Source organism: Enoplosus armatus, chromosome 7 (genome assembly GCF_043641665.1).
Source record: "Enoplosus armatus isolate fEnoArm2 chromosome 7, fEnoArm2.hap1, whole genome shotgun sequence".
Lineage (NCBI taxonomy): Eukaryota > Metazoa > Chordata > Actinopteri > Centrarchiformes > Enoplosidae > Enoplosus > Enoplosus armatus.
This window is the reverse complement of record NC_092186.1, coordinates 1,338,922-1,362,500: the sequence shown is the minus strand read 5'-3', so window position 1 is coordinate 1,362,500 and position 23,579 is coordinate 1,338,922. Positions and strand designations below refer to the sequence as shown.

At 46.2% G+C, this 23,579-nt stretch overlaps 3 protein-coding genes across 4 annotated transcripts in view; 1 reads left to right on the top strand and 2 right to left on the bottom strand.

The window, feature by feature from the left end:
• Positions 1 to 10,831, bottom strand: part of niban1a (niban apoptosis regulator 1a) — a 24,271-nt gene extending 13,440 nt beyond the window's left edge. The window contains exon 1 of the mRNA XM_070909004.1: positions 10,708 to 10,831. Within this exon, the coding sequence (XP_070765105.1) occupies positions 10,708 to 10,762 (55 nt within the window). The 5' untranslated portion in view covers positions 10,763 to 10,831. The remainder of the gene's footprint in view (positions 1 to 10,707) is intronic.
• Positions 10,832 to 11,585: 754 nt separating this feature from the next.
• On the bottom strand, positions 11,586 to 20,299 carry trmt1l (tRNA methyltransferase 1-like). Of its 2 annotated transcripts, XM_070908840.1 has the most exons (16): positions 20,195 to 20,299; positions 19,107 to 19,214; positions 18,902 to 18,964; positions 18,487 to 18,600; positions 18,178 to 18,242; positions 17,476 to 17,632; positions 16,638 to 16,758; positions 16,456 to 16,535; positions 15,466 to 15,718; positions 14,622 to 14,834; positions 14,339 to 14,529; positions 13,669 to 13,735; positions 13,353 to 13,516; positions 13,206 to 13,271; positions 12,589 to 12,715; positions 11,586 to 12,364 (listed from the first exon to the last, which is right to left on the bottom strand). In XM_070908840.1, the coding sequence occupies exons 1-16, from the start codon at positions 20,271 to 20,273 to the stop codon at positions 12,175 to 12,177; spliced, it is 2,058 nt and encodes a 685-aa protein (XP_070764941.1). In that variant the 5' UTR covers positions 20,274 to 20,299; the 3' UTR covers positions 11,586 to 12,174. The 2 variants fall into 2 exon arrangements, with proteins under 2 accessions (XP_070764941.1, XP_070764940.1); XM_070908839.1 differs by having other exon boundaries at positions 13,206 to 13,516.
• Positions 20,300 to 20,799: 500 nt separating this feature from the next.
• On the top strand, positions 20,800 to 23,531 carry LOC139287476 (interferon-induced protein with tetratricopeptide repeats 1-like). The gene is made up of 2 exons (XM_070908514.1): positions 20,800 to 20,905; positions 21,857 to 23,531. Exons 1-2 carry the CDS (start codon positions 20,898 to 20,900, stop codon positions 23,169 to 23,171), a joined length of 1,323 nt encoding a protein of 440 aa, XP_070764615.1. The 5' UTR covers positions 20,800 to 20,897; the 3' UTR covers positions 23,172 to 23,531.
• The last annotated feature ends 48 nt before the right edge of the window (positions 23,532 to 23,579 follow it).

The following is a 23,579-nucleotide window of genomic DNA, read 5'->3' as shown; positions in this document are numbered from 1 at the left end:
CTCACTTCATAGCATCAACCAGATCCCTTTCACTTTGTGCTGCCTCCTCAGTCCCCGCTGTGGTGGCTCAACCTACGACTGCTGGCAGCACATTCAGATGATTACTGAGAGAAAAGAAAAACCTCTCAGATTTCACTCCGTTCCTGCTAAACCAGGCCAGATTCCTGACGCGGAGGGATTCCGTTTCTTAGGAAAAACTAAACAAAGCTCAGCACACAGACAGAATAAAGTCACTGGAGGAGTTTGCCCCATTTTCTGTCTTCTCTCTGCACGGCTGCAAACCACATCACCGGGAGAAAATAAAATCCATTAAATGAGTATTTACGCAGCCTTAAATGCTCAATATCCACAAGCTATAATTGGTAATTCCCCCTGACACATCCTCCACTTAATGGATAAACATGCCTGAGCATGCGGCTGCTGTTTATTCTCTCCCTCACTGTGCAGTCAGTGTTATTATCCCTCTGGGTCGCAGCAGCAGCAGCATGCTTTATGATGGCTCAGGGCCACAACAACCGGCTGCACATCACTATGGAAACAGACCCTGCGGTGCTCCATCACACTGTACGTCTGGGTCAGAGATGTAGTCAGAAAACAGAGCGGAGAAATGAAAATACATGTGGGTTTCTGTGGCTCAGTTACAGGGCAGAGAAACGGAAACAAAGAGTTCATCTCTTGATCTTTCCCCTAGCTGAGATTAAACATTCAAATCTGATCACGTGTTATGCAGGAGATATATAACAGGTGATGTTTGGTGTGTTTTCGGGGATAATTTATGGATTATTAATTGAGGGATTTTAAAAGGCTGTTGTTCTCTGTGTAAGTGAGGGAGAGGTTGTTTCTTCATCAGCAGCTGCAGTTTGAAGCCGTCGACGGGGGGACCTCCAGGGACCTCCTTGTTTTTTCCTCAGTCCTGAACAATGCAGCGCGTAAACGTTGAGCTCCGTCTCTCGTCTCCCCGTTGACCCCGACGAGGTCGTTCCCCCACCGATCGGCTAATCAGAGTGGATATCCTGCTCCCAAAACCAGACCAGAACAAGACACCTCAACAACAACCGGCCACATTTCCGTTAAATGTTCGGTGTATGTTTGGAGGGAGAATCCAAATGTTGTGCTGACTTTTTATCCACCAAAAATAAATTCAAAATGTAACGCGCATGTTGCCGTGTTCATGCTCCCCAGAGGATGGACCCCTACAACAACTTCACACAGAAGATATCTGAATCTAATTCAGAGGATCCCGGCTTTGGGATCAGGAACCCCTGATGCATACGACAGATTTCATGATGATTTACAAGATGAGTAGAGGGATACTGGACAGTTTGACCTCTTCCAGCCTTTAAAATATTCCAATGAAACAATCTGAGAAGGGAAAATCTCTCTTTGGTCAAACGTTTCATAATCTATAAACTTCTTTTAAAGAGTCACAAGACAAAAAGGTCAATATAAGTTAGAACACTGACATTTAAACTTCCAGAGGTGTTCAACACACGGTGAATATCTGTGTATGAACGGTTAGAGGAGAGTATTTCACGTTGAAGAGACATTCTCAGCCTGCACATAAGAACTGGATGGATGGATTCTGTCTTTTTCATGTCTGCAGGTCGTTTTTTTCTGTGTCGGGACTTTGGGCATCAGAGAAACTGCTGCAGCTGTGTGTTTCACAAAGCTGGAATTATATTTCAGCAAAGATACACGTCTCTGCAGACGAAGGGGGTTCTGGGAAATCACCGGAGCCGAATCATATCAAACGAGCCGATTGGTTGATCCAACTTCAGGTTCGAAATGGCCACGATGATGTTTTATACTCCAGATCTTTAGAAAAGTAAGAGACAGACAGACAAATGTTTCTGAATGTCAGCGACGCACACTGGAGAAGGAGTGATGTAAACTGCAGCCTGCCTCCAGTCAGGTTGAAGGTTCACCTTCTTCTAATAAAGCAGAAGCTGTGAGTCACTCGGGGAGGATCATAAAAGCTGCGGGTTTCATCTTCCAGAGACGAGAGAGGTTTTATTCTTCTGTTTCTGCAAAACCTTGAAAATGTATTTTATCTGTCAGCTGCTTCAGTCCTTCAGAGGCTCTGGCTTCCAGCTGTGAGAGACACACGTTTTCTGTTATAACTGACTCATTTTCTACAGCTCAAATTCAGGGTGGAGGAGGAACGTCTTCTTCAGCGACTCCTCCTCTGAGTTCATCTCGGTTCGCGGCTGCTCGGAGGTGATTTGAATGGCCGTGACGTCGGCCTTCATCTGATCGACCAGCTGCTGTTTATGCAAAACGTCTCCAGCAGCCACTGTTTGTTTCATACACTCCCTTGTCAGGTTAAGTGGTTATGCAAACACAGGAAGGAAATGTTCAGGTACACCTTCAGACGCCTCTCAAGAGTTTAAATAGAGAAGATTTGCTGATGACAGCTTCTCAAAGGTGAGGAATCTCTGTGAGTTATGACTCTGAGGATGAACTGAGGCACCTTAAAGTTTTAAAGTCTCCATGAGGACGTTGTTGGTGAGCCTGCTGCACACAGCGCTGTGTCCCCCCCCCCCCCCTCCTCACACATCAGTGACCATTTTATATCTATTTCTTATTTGATGGTATTATCTCTCATTGTCTTTGCCTCCGCCGTCTGGAGTCTCCAGCTGCAGCTTCAAAACACACATCAAAGGCTCAGATATCATGTTATATATATATAAATATATATATATATATATATATATATTTATTATGTAGAATCCAGGGTGGCCCAAAAATTCACCCGTTTGTTCCTTTTAAATATTCTAATTTCTCTGTTTTAAAGTGGGGTGCACCATCTTTAATTCTTTATGGTTTTCTAGTTTTAGTGGTGAAACTGGTCGCACCAGTTCAATGCAGTTATAATATTTTAAGTTGAAAATGCTGTCGCTTTGTGAACCCCCCCCCCCCCACCACCACCACCACCACCACCACAAACAGTCCCAAAGAAAACAGTTTGGACTCATTTGATATTTTCTAAACAAAACAATCAGTTTTCAATGTAATCACTGATTATTCACAGTTTTTCTTGTAAATCAGCATTACTGTCAATGAGCCAGTGTGAGCCATCTGCCTGCTTCTCATTGGCTGTCCCCTGGCATGTCTAAGAAACAGGGACGCCAGTTAAAACTGAATACTGTGGTGAAGGCGGATTGTAAAGACATTAAAGAAAGCAAAACAGACAAAAAAGCAACATAAGTGGGTCATGTAGACAGACAGGCCGCTGAAGCACAGACCTGACTGTGTTTACATGCAGGCTGATAATGTGGTTCTATAAAGCAGCACAGACCACAGACTCTGATTACGCTCACAGTTGTACAGTAAACGTCTCCAGCTCTCCAGCCTGTAAACGCTGAGCATGTAATGTGAGAACTGGATGTTTCGTTCCAAGATGGTGACAATTAATTCCAATGAAAGTTGCTCGCCCACTCCTTGCTGAACCTGCCAGCTCGTCTCATAGACTCAACGCTTTGGGAAAGTTTTATTATTCTCTTCTCTGTTTTATTTACCTACGTGACCATGAGCATATCTGACGCTCATTAAAAACTGAATTCATTAAAGTACTGCATCCATTCATCGTCTGTACCCGCTCATCCTGTCCAGGGGTCTATCCCAGCATGACTGATTTCATCCCCTGACTCTCAACACCGACCGAACCACACTGGAACACATTTACATCGCAATTGACCAAACAATCGCGACGCGTGTCCCCACCCTGACCTACAGGTCCTGTGGGAGGAAGTCGGAGCGCCCGGTGGAAAACCACGCTGACCTGGAGAGAGCATGCAAACCAGAGCCCAGCTGGGGCCTTCTGGCTGCGAGGTGACGGTGTTAACCACTGAGCCTCCGTCCCGCCTCTCTGTCCACAAATCAGCAGGGTTTGATTTTTCTTTTCTGTTTCTACCTGCGTCATGACAAGAATGGGATCAACCAATCAGCCCCCGACCCTAAGTCCCGTCTTAATACATTCACGGTATACAGTCTTCTAACTACGACTCTATTAGTAGAGTTTATCACACAACAATCCAACTCTAACAGTCTGCTGGTTTGTTCACTTATTCTTGAAGCCCTGAGGTTTGTCACCCAACAGCTCGACTGTTGATTGTTCGTCATGGACCAGCTAACAACCTTTAAAATACTGCAGGAGGATCTCTGACTGTGTGCGTTACACCTGAACAACATGAGCAACATGAAGCAGAACATGGGACCTGAGGAGCCCCACCCTCTGGACTAAGCTGTGTTGCAGGTGGAAGTAAACCCACAGAATAACCCTGCGGTGTGTGTAAAGGATTTCACTTCTTAGCCAAGTTTGAAGAGAAAATACATCCAGGAGATGCTGCAGAATCTGCTTCGTGTTAAAATAGAGTCACTGAAATGCAGCTGAAAGCTTCCCAGCCAGTGTGGACAGACGCACAGGGACCAATAACTCTTCAAACAGACATCTTGGCATGTCACTATTGTTTTAAGACAAACTTGAAGGCATGCCAAACTATCCTTGACTGAAAGGTATGTTGGTATGTGAACTATGAGTGAGAGATGATGCAGCAGCTCCACTACAAGCCCCCGTCTCACTGGGGAGACCTGCTCTTCCACCTTCAACATTTATAACGTCAGACAGCAGAGGAGTTGATGCACACAGAGTTCACCTTATGTTTGAGTCTTCTCAAGACCTTTAAACCAGGTCAGTCGTCCACCAAACCTGCACAATCCTCCACATCTATTTTCACAACATGTTTAGATATTTGAATGTGGACCTGGAGCTTCAACATCCGTCTAACAAACACACCAAACTAAAAAAACAACCTCCTCAGGAATAAGCTCCATGCAGTGTTTTATCACAGAGGTGGAAACATTAACCTTCAGGCCATAAACAGCACACAGGAAATGCCACGATGTTGAATGAGCTATTGTTTCGGCCGTCATCGACTAACTAAATGAATCTCAAGACCAGATCTGGATGGCTCACCGCCTCTGCTAAACAATTCCATGGAGGAAACCCTGAAAAGGATAAACTACGACGGGACGCAGCAAGTCAGTGAGATCTGCAGAAAAACACTGAACGCAAATATGAAAAAAAGGAGGTTTTGCATTAGAAAAGATGAATTTAAATGTCCGGCAGGTAAAATCACACTGAGCTCAGAGAATGAGAGTGTGTGAGGAGCAATGACATGTCAGCACATGTCATCTCACACACACTCCAACATGCAAACACACATGATGACGAAGTGCACAAGTATGCAGAGACTCTGCTTCAAAGTTTCCACACAGTATCCTTCACTGCCAAAGCCCACAAGTCAGAACTCATGAATAAAAGCACATTTCAAAATGTCCCAATTCTTCATAAAGAAGTAATGAATGTTGTTTTCTCCATATATGAACATCATGTTGGCCTGCTGCTCAGAGTCCAGAGAGGAGCCTCTTTGTGTTGTCAGGAGGAAATACCCGAGACACCGAGACACCGAGACACCCAGCAAGTCACTGCACGGCACAAAGAGTGTGTGTGTGTGTGTGTGTGTGTGTGTGTGTGTGTGTGTGTGTGTGTGTAGGGGAGGGGCCTGTGTGCATTTCTGTATGTTGGTGTCTGGTTTTTTAATTTTGAACACGCTCACACAGCGAGGAGCAGAGAGAGTTCATTCATTCATTCATCCTCATCATGTTTTACACGTGTACATATACAAAACAACACTGCATCTCCTCTTTGAAAGGATTAATTAATTCATCAATTAGTCAATCAACAGAAGATTTATCAGCAATCATCGATCAGCCATGCTAACAGCTCTGTGAGGCTGTACTTACAAACAGTGCTTTCAGCTAAATGCTAACATCAGCATGCTAATATGCCCACAATGGCGATGCTAGCATGTTGATGAGGAGTAGGTATAATGTTCACCATCTTAGTTTAGCATGTTAGCATGCTAACATGAGCTAATCAGCAGTAAACACAGAGTCCAGCTGAGGTATTTGGTCATAAACCAAAGTATCAGACACATTAACATGTTGACCTGATGATGGCGCTAGATGTCAGAGGATCACCAAAGTCAGTAGGATTCATCCTCTGGGGACCTTGAAGGTTTGTACGACATTTCAAGGAAATCCTTCAAATGGTTGCTATGATATTCCAGTCTGGACCAAAGAGGCGGACCGACTGACCGCTCATCCTGCTAACGAGGCTAAGACACAGGCCAGAAGAGAGACGTTGGTGGAGGAGCTGGCATGAAGGTAGCAGTTGTAATGGCTACGCTGCACACCTGCATGAATATGATTGGCTACCACCTGATCAGTAACTGAGGAATTAGCCAGGGACTTTAACGTGTTTCCCAGGTTGCAGCTGATCAAAACAAAGATGGCCGCTGGACATAACTCCTTGCTTGTTTTGCACAACAAAAGAAACGTTATCGTTTATAAAAACCTAAGAATGGAGAATGACAATGATCTTTTTAATGGATGCAGAGGCCTGAGACTTGCATGCAGAGAGGACGCATCAGAGACACGAGGCAGCGGATCGTAGTAAAGACAGAGAGCTGCTCTTAAGGAAAGGTTACGTCAATAAACATCCACCACAGAGCCGACAGGCTTTACCGCCCTGATGTGACTTCACTGACCGTGAAGATGCTCTGTGTCTCTCTGCCTGATTATCTAAACAGAGAGGCTGCTTCAGATGGGCGTCACCATCTGAGAGCTTTATAATAAACCCTCTTTTACGAGCTGCAGAGCCAGTTTGACACTCGCATACCATCATACCTGGATGATGTCAAGGTCTTGACGCCCAGTTCTGAATTTCTGCTGACATTACTGACTCCATTCCTCCTGTTTACACTCAAAATAACCTGCATACAGACAAACCTCCACCTGCACTGAGCTCAAACTTCAGAGACAAGAACTGAGAGTGGCCAGTCTGTGGAGACCCTCGTGCTTTAGTTCAACACGACGATGAGGAAGAACTTGACTGGTCTACACAGAGCCCAGACCTCGACCCCCTCCAACATCTGTGAGATGAACTGGAAACTGGAAATCCTGAACCCAGAAGACCGGAGGCTGTCCACATACTTCTGGCCACGTGGTACAGAAGAGCAGTTTGTCTGCACACTAAATTCTCCTGACATGATGTCACAGCGGTGAGAGTTAATTATTGAGCAGTCCAGTCTTTATGCTAAGCTAGGCTAACCCCATCCTGACTCAAGCTCCATATTTGAACACGCAAACATGAGATTCATATCGTTCTGAACGTCTCGCTCTCAGAAAGAAAGCAAAAATGTGTATTTACCACAATGTTGGACTGTTCCTTTAAGTGAGAAAATGAACTTTATTAGAGAGTTATTGGAGCGTTACGGTGTCGTAATGAGGCTCCAGTTTTTACAGTTTCAGCCTACAGTGTTGTCCTTTCATGTCTTACATGTTCAGTGACATGAATACATACTTTCTTTGATACTCAGTGCTGATTTCACGGTGAAAAGGTGTTTGAATGGCAGCAGATTTTGCAGTATTTGCTTTGTGTGCTGTGGACACTCGGCCAGTCAACAACAGGTGGGTCTCCAGCAGAGAGCCCGAGCAGCAGCAGTTTCCTCTCTTTGTGGAGAGCAGCGGATTCAGATCTAAAAGGGGGAAAGTTTCACAGTCTCACAGCTCCTCTGAATATCTGAGGGGTTGTGTAATGGCAGCTGGAGGCAGAGTGACACAGCATGAAGAATGGCAGCCTGACAGCAAAAACAAAGACTGGGAACGCCAGAATCTCTACAGCTGTTTCAGCCATGTTAGTGAAGTTTAAGTTACAATAAACTGTGCTGCATTTCACATACTGATCTATTCTGGGTGGCATTATACTGTTTCAGCAGATGATGCAATGCTGCACTGAGTTACACAGCTTCAAAAACAAGTGGATGTCCATTTGAAAATGTGAAAGCTGTGTGAATATGAGTATATCATCACTTTGAACACAGTCCTGAAGTGGTTTCACACTATTCCACTGATCCACTGCTGCGAAGGTAGAGAGGAGGAAGACTGGGAGACATTTTAAATCAGCCTCACAAAAAGCCTTGTTTTATAAAGGAACGAAGTCAAGAGGCTGCTGGACGTTAAACAAACGAGTGACGTCCGCGGCACCGACTGCGGCAGGAGCTTATCAGTATGCCAGTTCTGACCAATCAGGAACCAGCACCACTTTCAGACTGGTCTTTGGTGCCATGAGTCACTGAGCGGCCGCGATGAGCCGAGCAGCGGTCTGAACAGCTGTTTGGATGATAAACGTGAGTCACCGCTCTGCCAGATGTTAAACATGCTCATATACTATCATCATCACTGTGAAGAACATCTGTACCAGTGGTTTGGTCGATGCTAGTCTGGAAAATATCTCCTGAGGATCCATGAAGCCCAACAGAACTTAAAGTAGGTGTTCCAGATTCAGTTTGTGTGTCTACACAGCCTTCCTCTCTCCTCAGACTCAGAGAGAAAAGCAGTGACTGATGTTTCCACCATGTTTTCCAGTCTGATCACTGGAAGCAAAGACCAGACAGCCCAGAGAGAGGTGCAGTCGTTCACCTGGGTGTGGGAACAATCCATCCAAAGCAAACACACACAGACAGAAGTATTAAAAGAAACATCCTGGTGCATCAGTTTGAGGTTTAAAAATTGACTAAATAAATATAAAATGTTCCAACTGATTGAAATGGAGGACGTGCCACTAAAAGGGGTTCCATTAAAACCCTTCAGACCAGCTTCCAGGGTTTTAGGTCCTTTACTGGAAACAACAGGGACAGTTGAAATAAGCCAGCAGGCTTCATTGTGACAACTAACCATTGTTTTTATTATCGCTCACTTTTATTTTCTCAACGCATCAATGAATCACTCACACAGTTGACCCATCACAGTGTCCTGAAGACTAAGATGATGTCACAGTTCAACCAACCCTTCAGGACAGACGGAGATGTCCCCTTCACTAAAACAAAAGAATAAGAAAAGCAGCAAAACCCAGCAAACAAGCAGCTGAAGCTCAAGTTGTGTCGAAAACACAAGCAGAGAGACAAAGAGGACGAATGACGTCAGTCAGAAAAAGTGTCTCAGTGTCGAAGGATCGTCCTCCACCAAAACTGGACTGAATCCAACCAGCCTGCTCAACAAAACCAGGCATCCAACCCAACCCAGAAAACTGCCACCAGTTATTCAACTAACTGTCCCACACCCACCCCACCCTCCACCCTCCACCCTGTGCACACACATCTCACGGCTGCAGACGGACACAGAGGAATGTTTTCACCATGAGAAATGGATGTTCAACCTCCACGAAACGGCAGCCAGGAAAAACTGACGAGGCCGACATGAAAGCACAGACGTGTCCCAAAGTCTGCAGACCAGAGTCCACGAGCTGCTTTCACACAGAGACCTACATGAGCTGCCGGAGATAGACAGCACCCGAAGGACCCCACCGAACAAGAGCCTGAAAGCTGGTTTCTCTGGCCACTGTACAGTCCTCTACAGTCCTCTACAGTCCGCTGACGAGACCCAGCGGGCTGAATGAGGACCCCTGAGATGCTGGTGACGACTGAAATAAACACGTCCACGACTGTCCACTCCACAAGCACTTCGCAGGACGCATGCTCGGCACAGCGTCAATGTTTTTACTTTTCCATTTTGAACATATGATACCCCAGTAACCATGGCAACAGCAGAGGCAACACAACCGGTGTCAGTGTCCCGGAGACCAGATTATTCTGCGTTTTAAATCACCGTCTTTTGTCTCCTCTATTGTTTAAGCTTCGCCTTTTCCTCTGACTTTTCACCTTTTATTCTTTTATTCTGTGGGTTTACAACAGCATGGACCCCGCCTGTTGTCCACGTGACCCAAGACGCAGCCTCCACCTGCTTTCTAGACTCATGAATGAAGCGCGAGAACAAACAACACGGGGCCACAGATACAAGTCCAGCTGTTCAATAACTGTTGTACAACTTCAAATAAGGCTTTAGTTCAGGCGTGTGACGCCTCTGCTGCTCACCAAACACCCTCCTGATCCGTCTAATAGGTAACAACATCATCTTCATGAGAGCAACAGGCCACCATCCCTGCAGGAACACCTGTTGGGATCTGCACCTGTCTATTGTTTCTGTCATTCACTGGAAATAAAAACAGCGCCAGCATCTTTTGTCCTCTCCACAGATCCGCCCGTGGACACACCCAGCAGCAGAGGAGACGGAGACAAAAGGGGAAACAGGTCTTGGCACTTTCTCCCATCTCACTTTTCTTTCCCCTGCAGGACTGGAAAGGCAGGAGAGACCTGATCTGGCCCTCAGATACCTGAGCTGAAATCCCCTCCTGAGTGAACAGTCTGGTCTGGTCTTAGTTTAGAATATTTCTGTGGAAAGAGACGAGAAAACCAGACAGACGGGTTCCAACAGCAGATCCAGATCTTCAGGTGAAAGGAATCAGCTGCTTTCTCCAGAGGAACTCTCAGCTGACTGATATTCACATGCGAGGACACGATTTCAGCTCAGGACCGAATGACTCCGACTCCGATTGATCCGGACGGACGCCGGGATTCACGGATTCAAAGAGCGCGCTTCTCTCGTTCATTGGCCGATTTCCAGTTTTCCCAACAATCAGACATTAATCATTCATCTCCATAACGACACAAAGCGAGAGGCGGAAGTCTCCTGTAAGGACGCCCGGGGCCGAGCCGGTGCGTCCTCAGTGCCTGTTGGTGTTTTTACCTTTAATGAAGTTGGACTTGGTCTCATCCAGCAGACTGGACGCGGAGATCCCCATGGTGCTGCTGCCGGGACAGGATCCACAGGTAGGCTTCGGTCCTCAGGTACAAACACCGTCTCATGGATCTGCAGCAGCAGCAGTGAAGGAGGGAGGGAGGGAGGGGGAGGAGGAACACGCCCCCCTCCTCTTCCTCCTCCTCCTCCTCCGTGTCATTCAGTGACGCCTGCTCCCTGTTAGATCAGCATCATGCTCTGAGAGCTGAGGACCGGAATGAATCCAACAGTCACTCCGCATCATTCAGTCCTTGATCTGAACCTGATCTGAACCTGATCTGAACCTGATCTGGGGCGAGGCCGGGTTGAGGTTAACTTGGACCTCCAGTCTCTGCTGACCTCCAGTGGTTTAACTCCTCACCTTGCTGCAGTGATGTGCAGGTGCACTCCAGGACGCCGTGACGTCACTGCGGGTGTGGTTACAGGTGCCACTTCGTCAGTCTGCGTTGTTCACGCGCCCCACAGTGACGGTCCAGCTCGGCCCTGACGACATGAACGTGCCGCTTCACAACCAAGACGATGACTTCAGTTTCTCCTGAATGAATGTTTGACCTTTGTCTTTTGATCTGTCCGTATGTTTGGTCTGCTGCTCCGTTATGAAGCGTCCAGACCTCTCAGGTGGTCTGGGATCAGGTCTGCTTCCTGTCCCCAGAGAACAAACTAAACCAGGAGGAGCAGCATTCGGTTTTTATGCTCCACATGTTTGAAATAAACAGATCTTAAGACTTCTATTCGTATCATAGCAAGATGTCACTTTTATTTGTTTTATTGCATTTCAGCTGATTTTTATCTTCCATTGTATTTAGTTTTAATGTAAAATCCTATTTCGTCGTCGTTTCTTTTTGAAAGGTGCTGTTCAAATAAACTTGCCTGTCTGTTGAAATTCATGACTCAGCTTTTCTAAAAACCCTGTTTCTCATTAGGATTCATGAAGAACTCCCTCTTCACTTCCCTCCAGTGTACTCACTGTTTACAACATCATTTATTAATTTAATAATTGATTGTAACTGTGGAAGACTGACAGATATGTAGAAACAGGAAATACACGTGTGCATGTTTGTCTCTCAGACAAAGCAGAGGGAATAAAGAATTACAACATCACATACCTGAGCAATCAGCAAATTCAGGCTTTGCAGAAAGATTTTATTATGTTTTATAAGACTGAAGAAACAGAAAAATGACAATAACACAGCTAGAAAAAAAACAAAAACAAATGACCACCTGGATTTTCAAGCGAAATCTGAAATAAATAGAGGAACAGTGGCTCAGTTCGGATTCATTGAAGAGTTGTTCCAGTAAGAGCACGTCCAAACACAGAGCGGCCGGCGGGTTTGTTTTCGAGATCAGTGCAGTCAGAACTTTGTTTAGGTGAACAGAAGCAGCAGAGGTGGAGCAGAGGTGGAGCAGAACGTTTCCTCACGCCGTTTTCTCCGTGCTCACGCTCGTCTGAGTGGCGGTGGCGTTGGTGTACGTTGGGACGCTGTACTTGCTGAGGACCGATTTAAACTGCTCCAGCGTGGCGTCGGTTCGAACCCCCGTCGGGTCGAAGTGAGTTCGACCCACCCTGAAGCCGGCCTCCGTCAGGTACTGAAGAAACTTGTTCAACCTGTGCAGAGAAATAATAAACGTGAATAAATATTCGTCACCTGACGTTGTAATATTACAGTCTGATGTTATTCTACAAACCTCATGTGAAGAGCCAAACCAACAATGTGTTGGATGCTCCATGCTCATCACAGTGCATGCTGGGAACTGTCCAGTGCATTTTTGGCATTTGGACAGCTGACTGGACAGTTCACTACAGAGGAAAAGAGGTCAGAGGTCACTTACTTGGGCATGTTCATGCCTCTGATGCTGTGGCGGTGGATGCTGTAGTAGAAGGGCGGATGTTCCAGAGACGCGTCACACTTCAGCTTCTTCACGACGTTTCCAGACTCCTCTCCTGTCTTTCTCTTCCCTGCAGAGAAACTGAACATCAGCTCGGAACAGAAAAGTGAACTGAGACATGTTTAATGAACCCCTGAAAGTCATAATGCACAGGACATATTTCCATTTGATTTGATGGTGCAGCTACAGAATACAACAGTGTGGCATCTTTTAGCTTCAGTGAAATGTTTGAACAAGCAGATGCAGAACATTAAAAACAAACTTAAAATTTAAGAGGTTGAAGTTGTCACTCATAGTCGAGCTACAGCGCCCTCTAGAGGACAGAGGTAGAGCTGCAGTAAGTCTGATAAATGTCCGACATGGAGCCTGCAGTTCTCCTTTGAATATTCTGAACTCTGAATGTTGATCCACCTGTTCTGTGTATTGGACGTCACATCCAGTCCAGCAGGCTGCAAGTTCAACTGGTCCAAACTGGGATTTTTTATTGCATTAGGCTTTGATTCTGATTATTACTATATTATATTGATTATAGAGGTTTATAACAACAGGGAGAGACTGACCGGACTGATCAGCAGGACCCGACTCCTCTCCGCTCTGTAGGGTCTTAATGACGACTCCACACTCCACTGCAGAGGAAACAGAACATTCTGTGAACGCACGTTTCGTCATACAGGTGTGTGTGTGTGTGTGTGTGGGGGGGCTTTTACCCTGGTTGGTGAGAGCGGACGGCCCGTGGACTAAAGACTTGAGGGTGGTGCACTCGGACTCGCAGATCAGAGTTTTGACGAGCGGCTGGATGTCGTCCATGCTGTGCTGCACCGCCGCCGACAGCATCCTCCTCAGGAAGCCCGTGTTAAACAGAGGACCAGACCTGGACACACACACATCTCTAACGGTACTATACCTGTGAGGACCTCAAAGTCCAACTTATAGCTCAGTAGTCTTCATTTCTGAAGTGTTTAGTGACATTACACGCTGCCCAGTGAGGTGTGTGCGGGACTGATGCCGTCAGAGGTTTTTTACCATAATGGTCCCAGCTGGACTGCCGTCTTTCCAGGCAGACTTCCATGACAGTTGCAGGGGAGCGTGTCTGGAAGAAACACAAGTTGGGACATAATTTACTTTTCATGGTTAGCTTTCTGAGCTCCTTCTCTGCGGAAAAAACTTCCTATAGAACCAAAGGAAGAGAGCAAATTGACCTGACAACAGCCAGAAGTTTCATTTTGTGTTTCAGCCAGCTCACTGAATGATGACTAAATATGTCAGTGACACTTGTCTTTACAGCCAGCGTGGTTGAATCTCCATGCATCAGGCTCAGGGCTGAAGTCGGAAATAAAACACCATTACACTGTCTCAAATTGTGATGCAAGGTGTACTTGTTGAATATCATTCTCCTTTTGCTGCATTGAAAAATTGTAAATATAAGCACACACGCCTCCTCTGCAGCCATCTTTAAAACACTCGCTACAGCACCCCTGTAGCATCCACGCTACCGTGTCCCCTGTGTAACGCCAGGACAACAAGAGAGTAAGTGCAGGACTTCAGGACTGACCCTGACACTTTAGAATGTGGTCAATAAACTAAACCATCACACTGGGTTTGCTTCCCTTGCATCAATATGAGCGAAGGAAGCGGCAAACTCACAAACTCAAGAAGTACTCAGCAGCCTTCTGACAGCTCGTAGTGTACTCACCGTCCACCATGTTTCCCAGTTTGAGGAAGACTCTCTCCTCACACCACTGACAGTGGACCAGTTTGCGTAACTTCTTGGCTGACTCGTCAGCCTGCGTGGGACCTCTGAGGACTCTCACCACCACCAGGACGAAGTGCTCCAACGCCACCGCCAGCAGCACCTCGATGCCTTTGTTGCAGCGAGCCGCCGCTCTGCGACAGACGGCGAGAAATCGGGAATAAAATCACAACTCTTCAGCCTTAATATCACGAGGACAGATCCACATCGAGACTGAAAGTTCTACCTGGCCACAGTGGCTACGACCATGCGAGCAGCCAGCTCTTTGTAGTACTCCGTGCGTACGATGTGGCAGCCGTAGTGTCGCAGGGTGACGTTGGGAGACTTGGAGTACAGAGAGCCCGTGTCTGTGGACGTCACGGAGATGATGCCCAGGTTCCGGACGTTTCTGAAGGCGGCGTCCAGGTAGTTCACCGCCGTCCCATACGGATCCAAGTGACTGAAAGGTTCAAGAGAAGAAGTGACGGATTAAATCACTTTGTTTCTTTTATTATCCTAATCTCCTTTTACAGACGAGGAACGTGTGCAAAACAGAGATCTCTTCTGGTATTTAAAAGAAATCAAACCACTACGAAACACACACTGAAGCACTAGAAGCAATGAAATGCAGGCCTTCCAGATCCGTCTGCTATTATTCTATAGGTTTCTTATTGTCACCCAAACCAACACTGTGTTAGTCCGTCTCTCAGTACTGTCTGACCTCCCTCTGTGGCTCTCAGCCCTGAGCCCACTGGTTCCTTTTGGTGCTTTTGTTGGGGACTATTTTCAGCGGCGGATGAATCCACGTGTGTTGCTCTTGTGAGTGTTTGTGGCAGCAGGGCGGTGTGTGTGTGTGTGTGTGTGTGTGTGTCTGAGTCCAGACAAACTGCAGTGTGTGTGTTCATGGTGATGAAGGAAACAACAGTGAGGCTCACTGATGTGTTTGAATGATTTTAATGTTTTTATGATATGTCAGATAATATAATAACACCTAACCCTTCTTTTCCACTTGTGTCACAAAGCATCAATGAGGGAAACAATCTGACCAATAAGATAACTCGAGTACATCTTGATCAAATCTTCCTACTTACATGTAGTCGAAGGGCCGCAGGTGCATGATGACGTTGGCGTCCATCTTGGCCACCTCCACCGAAGCGATGGGCGCTCCCTTGACTTCACTGCTGGCCACGTCGGGCCCCCGGGGGCCTCGCGAGCCCCCGTCCACCCGGATGTGGTTGAGCTCGCAGTTCTCTTTGATCATTTTGACGCACGTGTCGCTGATATCCGTTATGGTCACTTTGACGGCGTTACGAAGGTGCTTCGCCCACTGGAGGCCCATGATCCCTGAGAGACAGACAGGAGACGTACAGCAGACACAAGATGGACGGTCAATGTTGTGATCTGGGTCTGGGACTGACAATATGTGGTTCAACTAGGGCTGCAACAAACAACTATTATTTTCATTATTGATTAATCTTATTTTCTCAATGAATCCATTTCTCTTTCTGTCCTTCACAAGCCAAACTTGACATATTCAGATTATTTGTTTGGTCCAACCTACAGTCTGAAAACTAAAGATAGCCAGTTTACTGTCATAAAAGACAAAGAAACCCAGCAAACATTCGCATTAGAGAAGCTGAAACCAGAAATCTTTGAGGGAATTTGGGCTTAAAAAATGTCCATGGATCGACTGGATTAATCGACCCGTCGTTTCACCTCAAAATTCTGCTGATTGCATGAAATAATTCCTCTTATTCGCAGGAATTTTCTGGCAACAAGACAGGACACAGTGGATCACTCCACTAGACTCGAGTCAATGAGGAGCGAAGTTCTTGATGATCTTTGAGATAATTACATTTATTTAATAAAACTTTTCTATAGCGGAGAAACCTGGTTTTTGTTAAACTGCACATCATTCTGACATTAGATACACGTACTGCTTTGTTTTTTATGACTTTTCCATGTAAATAAGCAGCCAGTATTTAGTTAAAACTAGTTGGGGTTAGGGTTTTTAGGGTTGAATGATTTACAATAAGACATGTTATAAACAGAGATTCAGATTTATTTCAGGAGATCATCACCTGTGGCTCCAAAAGCATCCAGACACTCGAGCGGGTTCCTCTCTTCTGCCAGAACCGCCAGAGAACAAAACACCAGCTGCCTGGAACACACCAACAGATTCTGTTCGTCATCACAGCTTCCTTTGTGAAGTAAAAGTCTGCACACGTATGTTTGGAAGAAGTGGTCTCGCGTGCGAGCCGACCTGTTGGTCTTCATCTTGCGGTTGAAGTAGGTGTCGCTCTTCTGAGGGGTGGTGTGGTTCGGGAGGAGCTGGACGTTGGTTCCAAGTTCTTTCATGATTTCATACGCCTGACCAGACGGAGCTGCATTCAACACATTCAGTCACACAGAAACATCATCAGCGTCATTACTTTTGTACTTTGTTGCATTAGGATACAAGAATCTGTGGTGATTCACTGACTCGAAGCTGAAGAAGCGCAGATGCCTCCAGCTAACAGCCTAGCCAAAGCCAGAATGCCACCGCGTATATATGATGAAATCTATCATGTTTTCATTGATTTTTCTGTCAAGTTTCCAAGAAGTTTGATGTTTTTATGATGTCTATTTTACAATATCCATCCTAAGTGTGGTGAGCATGAACATCCTCCACCTCCTGAGGGAAACATCTGTCTGTGTAGCTGCTAAATGCTCCACTCTGTTCAGCAGCTCGTGAGCAGCAGCTTCTTACAGCTATAAAGCTCCACAGAGCAGCTGCAGGTTAACTGACTATTTGCAACAGCCAATCAAAATGCTGAAATCGTGTCTCATGACTTTCAGTTGGTTACTTCTACAAGTAAAGGATGCTTTCTACGACCAGCTGATATCATGAACAACAGCCTGACTTCACCAGGCAGGCAGGGAGGGAGAGCGATGGGAGCTGACATGGACTCCAGATGGGGACGCTGTCATTACATGGTCAGTGTCCACCGGGACGTCCAATCACAATCAAACACTTTAAAGACTAAAAGTCTGGATATCTTAACTGCTCAACTTGTGACCATTCTTTTTGAATGGCCCCACGTCCGGCCAGTGTTTATTACCCGGCTCTTCAAACGGCACGTCGGAGCTCCCGGAGTAGCTGGCTTCAGTCTCTCCTTTGTTGACGTGTCGCTTCAGGTGGCTGATCATGTCCGTCTTACGGGCGATGGTGACAGAACACACGACACAGTGGTAGTGAGCCACGTGTCTCCCCGATGCCTGGAAGATATTATTGCAGACACTAAAGGAAGTACAGACAGAGCTGTTTATATGACATGTAACACTTTATTTCTCCTGTCGTGTCCGGAGGTCCTTCTAAATACCAATTCAGAATGTGTCCCAAATCACCTCAGAAATCATTAAGTAATAACAGGACCTGGAGACTGTCGGCTGCAATCCGCTTTTCCTCAATCAATAAAGGACAGAAGCCAGACAGCAAGACGATCGGACGGCAGATTGTTTTTAGGAATTGGAAGACAGTTGAGGAGCCTCCTGAGTTAGGAGGTCACAGCATGTCTTCAAGGATGTGCCAGAAAAACAAATGCTATACACTTCTTTGATAAATGTGTAAGTGAACGGAGGGAAGTGAGGGAGCTGTGCTTTTGTCCCGTCTCTCAGAACTGTAACTGCGGATGGAAATGGGCTGTATCTTTTTCCTGCTTTACAATACTGATGTTAAAAATGTCATAAAAAGAGAAAGTACAGGACCTTTGAAGCACGAAGGGAGCCTGACCTGCAGACAGTTTGTGTGTTTCATCTCTCACCTGATCTCCACTGAGGCTGGGCTTCAGGTTTCTGCAGGGCAGGTGGCAGATGCACATCCTCTGGCCTGTCAAAGGTCAAAGGTCAACAATTATGAATTAAGATTTGATGATTTTCACCCTATTTCTACACGACTGGAGATCAAAACTGTTTATTTTGTCTGACCAACAGTCAAAAAGCCCCCAAAGCTTTGTGGTCTGCACAGAGTCCTGACCTCAACCCCATCCAGCACCTCTGGGATGAACTGGAACGTGGACTGAGAGCCAGACCGGATCAGCCAGCATCAGTGTGCGACTGTTTCACAGTCCTACCTTCAAACTCCACGTAGACCTTCCAGTGGAGGTTCTGCAGGTGTCGGCGGAGCTTGTGGCTGTAGCAGGCTTTAAACTTCTCCTCAGGACACAGAGGACACGACTTCCGTCCCGCTGATGAGTGAAAACACAACATCTCATCATCGAGGCTGCAACGAACACTCGCTTTCACTATCGATTCATCTGCCGATTATTTTCTTGATTAATCGTTGGGTGCATAAAAATGTCAAAAAAACTGTATTTTAACTGTCTTGTTTTGTCCGACCAACATCGCTCCATCGCTTCTATCGCTCGACTAGTTGATTAATCGCAGCGTCCTCTAATTACTCTTCTATGTCATCTTATTGCTTTTATCACAATAAGAAAAACAAGAAAAGAGAAGAATGATGAAGATTTACTGAAGAACTGAACTTACCCCCATTGAGGTCAACCAGCATCTCGAGGCCCTCCAGTTTAGTCTGGATGGAGACGTGTCTCTCTGTTTGTAGACAACAAGAGTACTTTTAATTTCCTCCTTAAATCCCACAAAGTCAGTGAGAGCAGATACATGAAGGTACGAAGCTGGCAGCCATCACTGACGTCAACCGATCAACACACAGACAGAGCTTTTCTTAAATCACCAGTAGTCGTGGTTGAAGGTTTGGCGTCGTTGTCTGCAGCAGCTTCATTGCTCGCCGCCTGTTCTGCGGCCTGTTCACCAGCTGAAGGTGCAGCTCCTCCATCTCCACCTTCACAGACAGAGAGAAGCTTTGGTGTTTGATGAATTATTTAAACGATGGTCCACAGATATGATGCTCGTGACAGCAACACGCTGGCCGATGGATCTGCTGGATTTGAAAGCGGCTGAGAAAGACATTCTTGCAGATAAGAGAGCCTGTAATTTACAGGTGGTGCAGTTGTAACACACAGCTTTGTTCATGCTGAGGTTGAGTCCAAACTGTTACTCCACCCTGCCAACACATGTTTGACTACCCACCAAATAAACTCTTTTTTTAACCATCTTTTACACATTGATGAATATTATTTACTGCTATTAAAGCCATCTCCACAGCGCCAGGAATATATCACTTAGTGGAAGAGAACAAACTCTGTTTGCCTCAAAACAGTAAACTCTGAAGTGAATGAAGGTTTGTGTGTGAAACTGCAGAAAGTGAACTCTGACTTCCTGACTGACTGCTCATCTTCTCGGGGGCTGGAGAGCTGTGGCCTCATGGCCTCAGTGTTTCTGCTCTCTTCCCATCAACATGTATTTATTCAGTCAAGTTTAGCTAACTGGCTAACCGCCGACGGCTCGGTGACCATTAGCCCGTCGAGAAGCCGTTGATAAACGGACAGTTGGGGTCCAAACTGAGCGGCTCTGCGGTCCTGTAGTGCAGCTCCGTGATGAGACCGTGTCATCTGAAACTGTAGTGCAACACAAATCTAACTCTGTCATAAAGCCTCTGCGAGCAGGTCCGCTGTTGTAGGAAACTGCTAACGACTCCGGTTCGGCTAATATTAGCTCAAGCCCTTTTGTCGCTGTTATTGTTGACTATTTAGGTCCTATGGCGGAGCTCCGTGGTGAGGCCCTCGTTTAGTTCAGCACTTACAAACTCAAATCCTCCGTGAATTCACTGCACAGCGCTGAAGGGGACGAAACTACAATTTATTCTCCACTTTACGGCCCAAAATGCGGAGTTCAGTCGACAAACGGCCTCAGTTTACTCACGTTTGATATCGACGTCCTCCTGGTGTAGCTGAGCAGCGTCCGCCTCTGTGAGCTCCGCCATTACTAACGACAGCAACATACGCAGGAAACGTTCCGTCGTACGTAGTTAAACTGCGTCCGTTTTTAAACGTAAGTGACTGAATTTCACCGACATTTAACTGATTTAACGGTTGAAAAAAAAAACAATAAGCAGGTTGAACACACACAGCGGGGTGACACCGTCTCCACGGAGACCAGTGGACAGGTGAATAACGATCAAACAGGAGCGGTAACCAATCAGTAGCCTGGTTACACCGCCAGGTGGCAGCAGAGCGGCGTGATGCAGGTGTCTCCAGGTGACCGCAGACCGCTCAGTGTCCACATATACTACTACATACTACATGTATTAATACATGTAGTATGTAGTACCTGAACACTTCCACTTGATGGCAGAGTGCAGCCACAACAGTGTGACGTGTCCCTCAGCGTGGCGTCCAATTACAGACTGAAGAAGAAAAAGAAACTGTTCTCTTTTCTTTTCTTTTGACAGACGTGTGGCTGTATGTTTCTATTCCTGGCAAACGAAAGTCAAGGTGCGAGGCGTGTGGGGGGGGGGGGGGGGGGGGGGGTGTTCAAGCTGCTGCTCCACAACACCACATCAGTTACAGCCAAGCAGGAGTCGGACACCACTGAACCCACAGAGAGCTGCCGAGGAAACAGCTGGATGATGAGGTGAGGAGGGTTATTACAGAATTATAGACGTAAATAATGAGAATCTTCCTGATTTATTTCATGTCTTATTATTAACATCATGGGTCCTCCATCACCGCCCCCCCCCCCCCCTTCTTTATTCTCGCTTCTATCTTTCTTGTTCTGTCTTTCAACCATTCATAGGCATTTTAAAATTGGTATTTGACTGTTGTTGTTGTTGTTGTTGATTATTACTATCGATTGTTTTCTGAAGGTTGTGTCCCAGTTCGCTTCGACTGGTTCTGGTGGTGGAGAAACTGGAGAAATGCTAAACCCATCTATTTAGTTTTAATTGATCACTTAGCTAAATAAGCTGTAATGTGTTTCCTCAGCGGCGGTTGCTCGTTTCTTACTTCCTGTCTTTTCTTCCCTCCTCATTCCCTCCCTGCTTCACTCCATTTCACCTTTGCTGTTGTTCTCGTCTGTGTTTCACTCAGTTTCTTTCCTTTCTTTTTTCCCTTGCTGTCCATTCAGTGCTCCTTACTCCATCTGTCTTCCTTCTTCTTTTGTAAACCTTTATTTATTCAGGGGAGTTTCACTGAGAACGAGCTCTCATTTACAGGAAAACCCAGACCACATTCCAGCACAACCACAGTCTGATCCATCTAGAACTGGCCGACGACCTTCTCTGACTTTAGGCCACCACTGCCCCAGAAGTTATTTTCTTGCTGTCCATTCAGTAGTAGTGGGCGGATCGATCTAAAATATCGATGTATCGATACTTAAGTTTCAGTTTCTCTTCTCTACGTTCAGTACACAACTCTCCTTACATCATAGTGGTTGTGCTCCTCTTACTCACTTCGCTCATGCGCACTCTGCCCCCCCTCAGTGCTCCTCCCTCCACATGACATGAACAGTGCTTTTCCAAACATGGCACAGCTCAGAGCGTTTTGTATGAACCTACTGATGATGTGTTTTGATATTTGTTATCAGTGCTGCACAGAGTCAAACAACGCTGGAGGCCAAACTGGAGGCCCTGCAGTGCCACTTCACTTGGGATCTGGACTTCAACAACTCCAAACTTTTACGTCTCAGGGACGAGCTGGAGGACATTGGCACAGAGGAGGGAAACAGCTGGCTGGGTCACATTTACAACCTGCAGGGGTTCATTCAACACAAGCTGGGGTTCACTGAAGACGCCCAGAGTTTGTTCAGCAAGGCTGCAGAGGCCTTCCGCCAGATGAGAAACACCGTCTCAGATGAGGGTCCCTGGTTAGTGGTGAACTACGGGAACCTGGCTTGGCTGCACCACCACCTGGGGGAACGAGCAGAGAGTCAGGCTTACCTGTCAAAGGTCGACGCCCTGATGAATGAATACCCATCTCCATCCCAGGACGAGCTCCATCCGGAGATCTACGCTGAAAAAGCCTGGACCCTGATGAAGTTTAGTGCAGACAAAAAGCTGCTGGCTGCAGATTACTTCCAGAGGGCCATCAGGATGCAGCCGGACACGGTGGAGTGGCGTACCAGCCAAGTCGTAGGGTTAGTGAGTGCTTCTAAGCACAGCGAGACAGGGCTGGACGCTGACGTCTTGGAGAAAATGAGAATCGCCAGGGAGCACGATCCAGAGAACTTGTACCTCGCTGCTCTTTATCTTGAGCAACGTGCCAAGAAGGGAGAAAGAATTGAAGATGAAGCACGAGAGTTAGGCAGAAAGGTTTTGAGAAATCCTGTCAGCAGTTACAGCGGTTTGAAAGCTGTACTAAGGGTTTACAGAAACTACGTTTCTGTGGATGAGGCCATTGATTTGGCAGAGGAGGCTCTGAAAAACCATCCAGATGAGCGTTATCTGAAGAGATGTCTTGCACTCTGCTACAAATGGAAGATCATTTTTTCCAGGGACAGTCGCCCAAAGAAAAGCATGATAGACAGAGCAATCAGTCTTCATGAGGAGGTGATTTCTCTTTACCCTCATTCTTCACTTGTGAAGAAAATAGACCTGGCAAATATCTACGCAAAGTCAAATCACAACCAGGCTAAAGCTGAGCCGACATACCAGGACCTGCTAGGAAGTGACCTGGAACCTGCTGACAAACAGATGCTTTACAACAACTACGCAAAACATTTAAACTTCGATCTACAGGATCGCAGCGGGTCAATAAAATATCACATGAGGGCAGCAGAGATACCACAACAATCCTTCTTCCGTGAGAACAGCATCAAAGCTCTGAAGAAGATTAAAGACAGAGGCAGGAACCGAATGTGCAGAGAAATAGAGTCGTTTCTGTTAGCTCACCAGCTACAGTAGTCGAATATTAAGCAAAGATGTGTGGATAATGTCACCTTGACTTCCTGGTGTGACCGGCCTTATGTTAGCAGTTACAAGGTGTGGATAAATGTTTGGGGAGGAGAAGATCATTGGTGCAGCTTCTGGGATTTCTTCTGGATGTCTTTAGACCTTAACTTACATGTAACCATGGTGTGTCCTATATTCCTGTTTATATAAGAGCATAATACACTCGATATGAAATTTGCTGTGTAGTGAAATATAAAACTGATGTCATAATCAATTTGATGTGCAACCTGAATGTTATCTCCAGATGAAACTGATGGTGTGCGTATAAAGTGTGCATGTAAACAATACTAATAAATGTACAATATGAATACTAAGAAAGCTTCTGTAGGTTTTTTTTGTCCTGGCAGAACTGCACACAGG

Bases quoted from the DNA above. Each gene is read 5' to 3' on its own strand.
- trmt1l (XM_070908839.1), bottom strand. From the start codon at position 20,273: ATGTTGCTGTCGTTAGTAATGGCGGAGCTCACAGAGGCGGACGCTGCT. The intron at 18,601-18,901 runs GTAAGTTCAGTT...TTCACTCATCAG, and splicing joins GCTGGTTGACCTCAATGGGG to CGGGACGGAAGTCGTGTCCT. The intron at 18,243-18,486 runs GTAGGACTGTGA...GACCTTTGACAG, and splicing joins GGTCTACGTGGAGTTTGAAG to GCCAGAGGATGTGCATCTGC.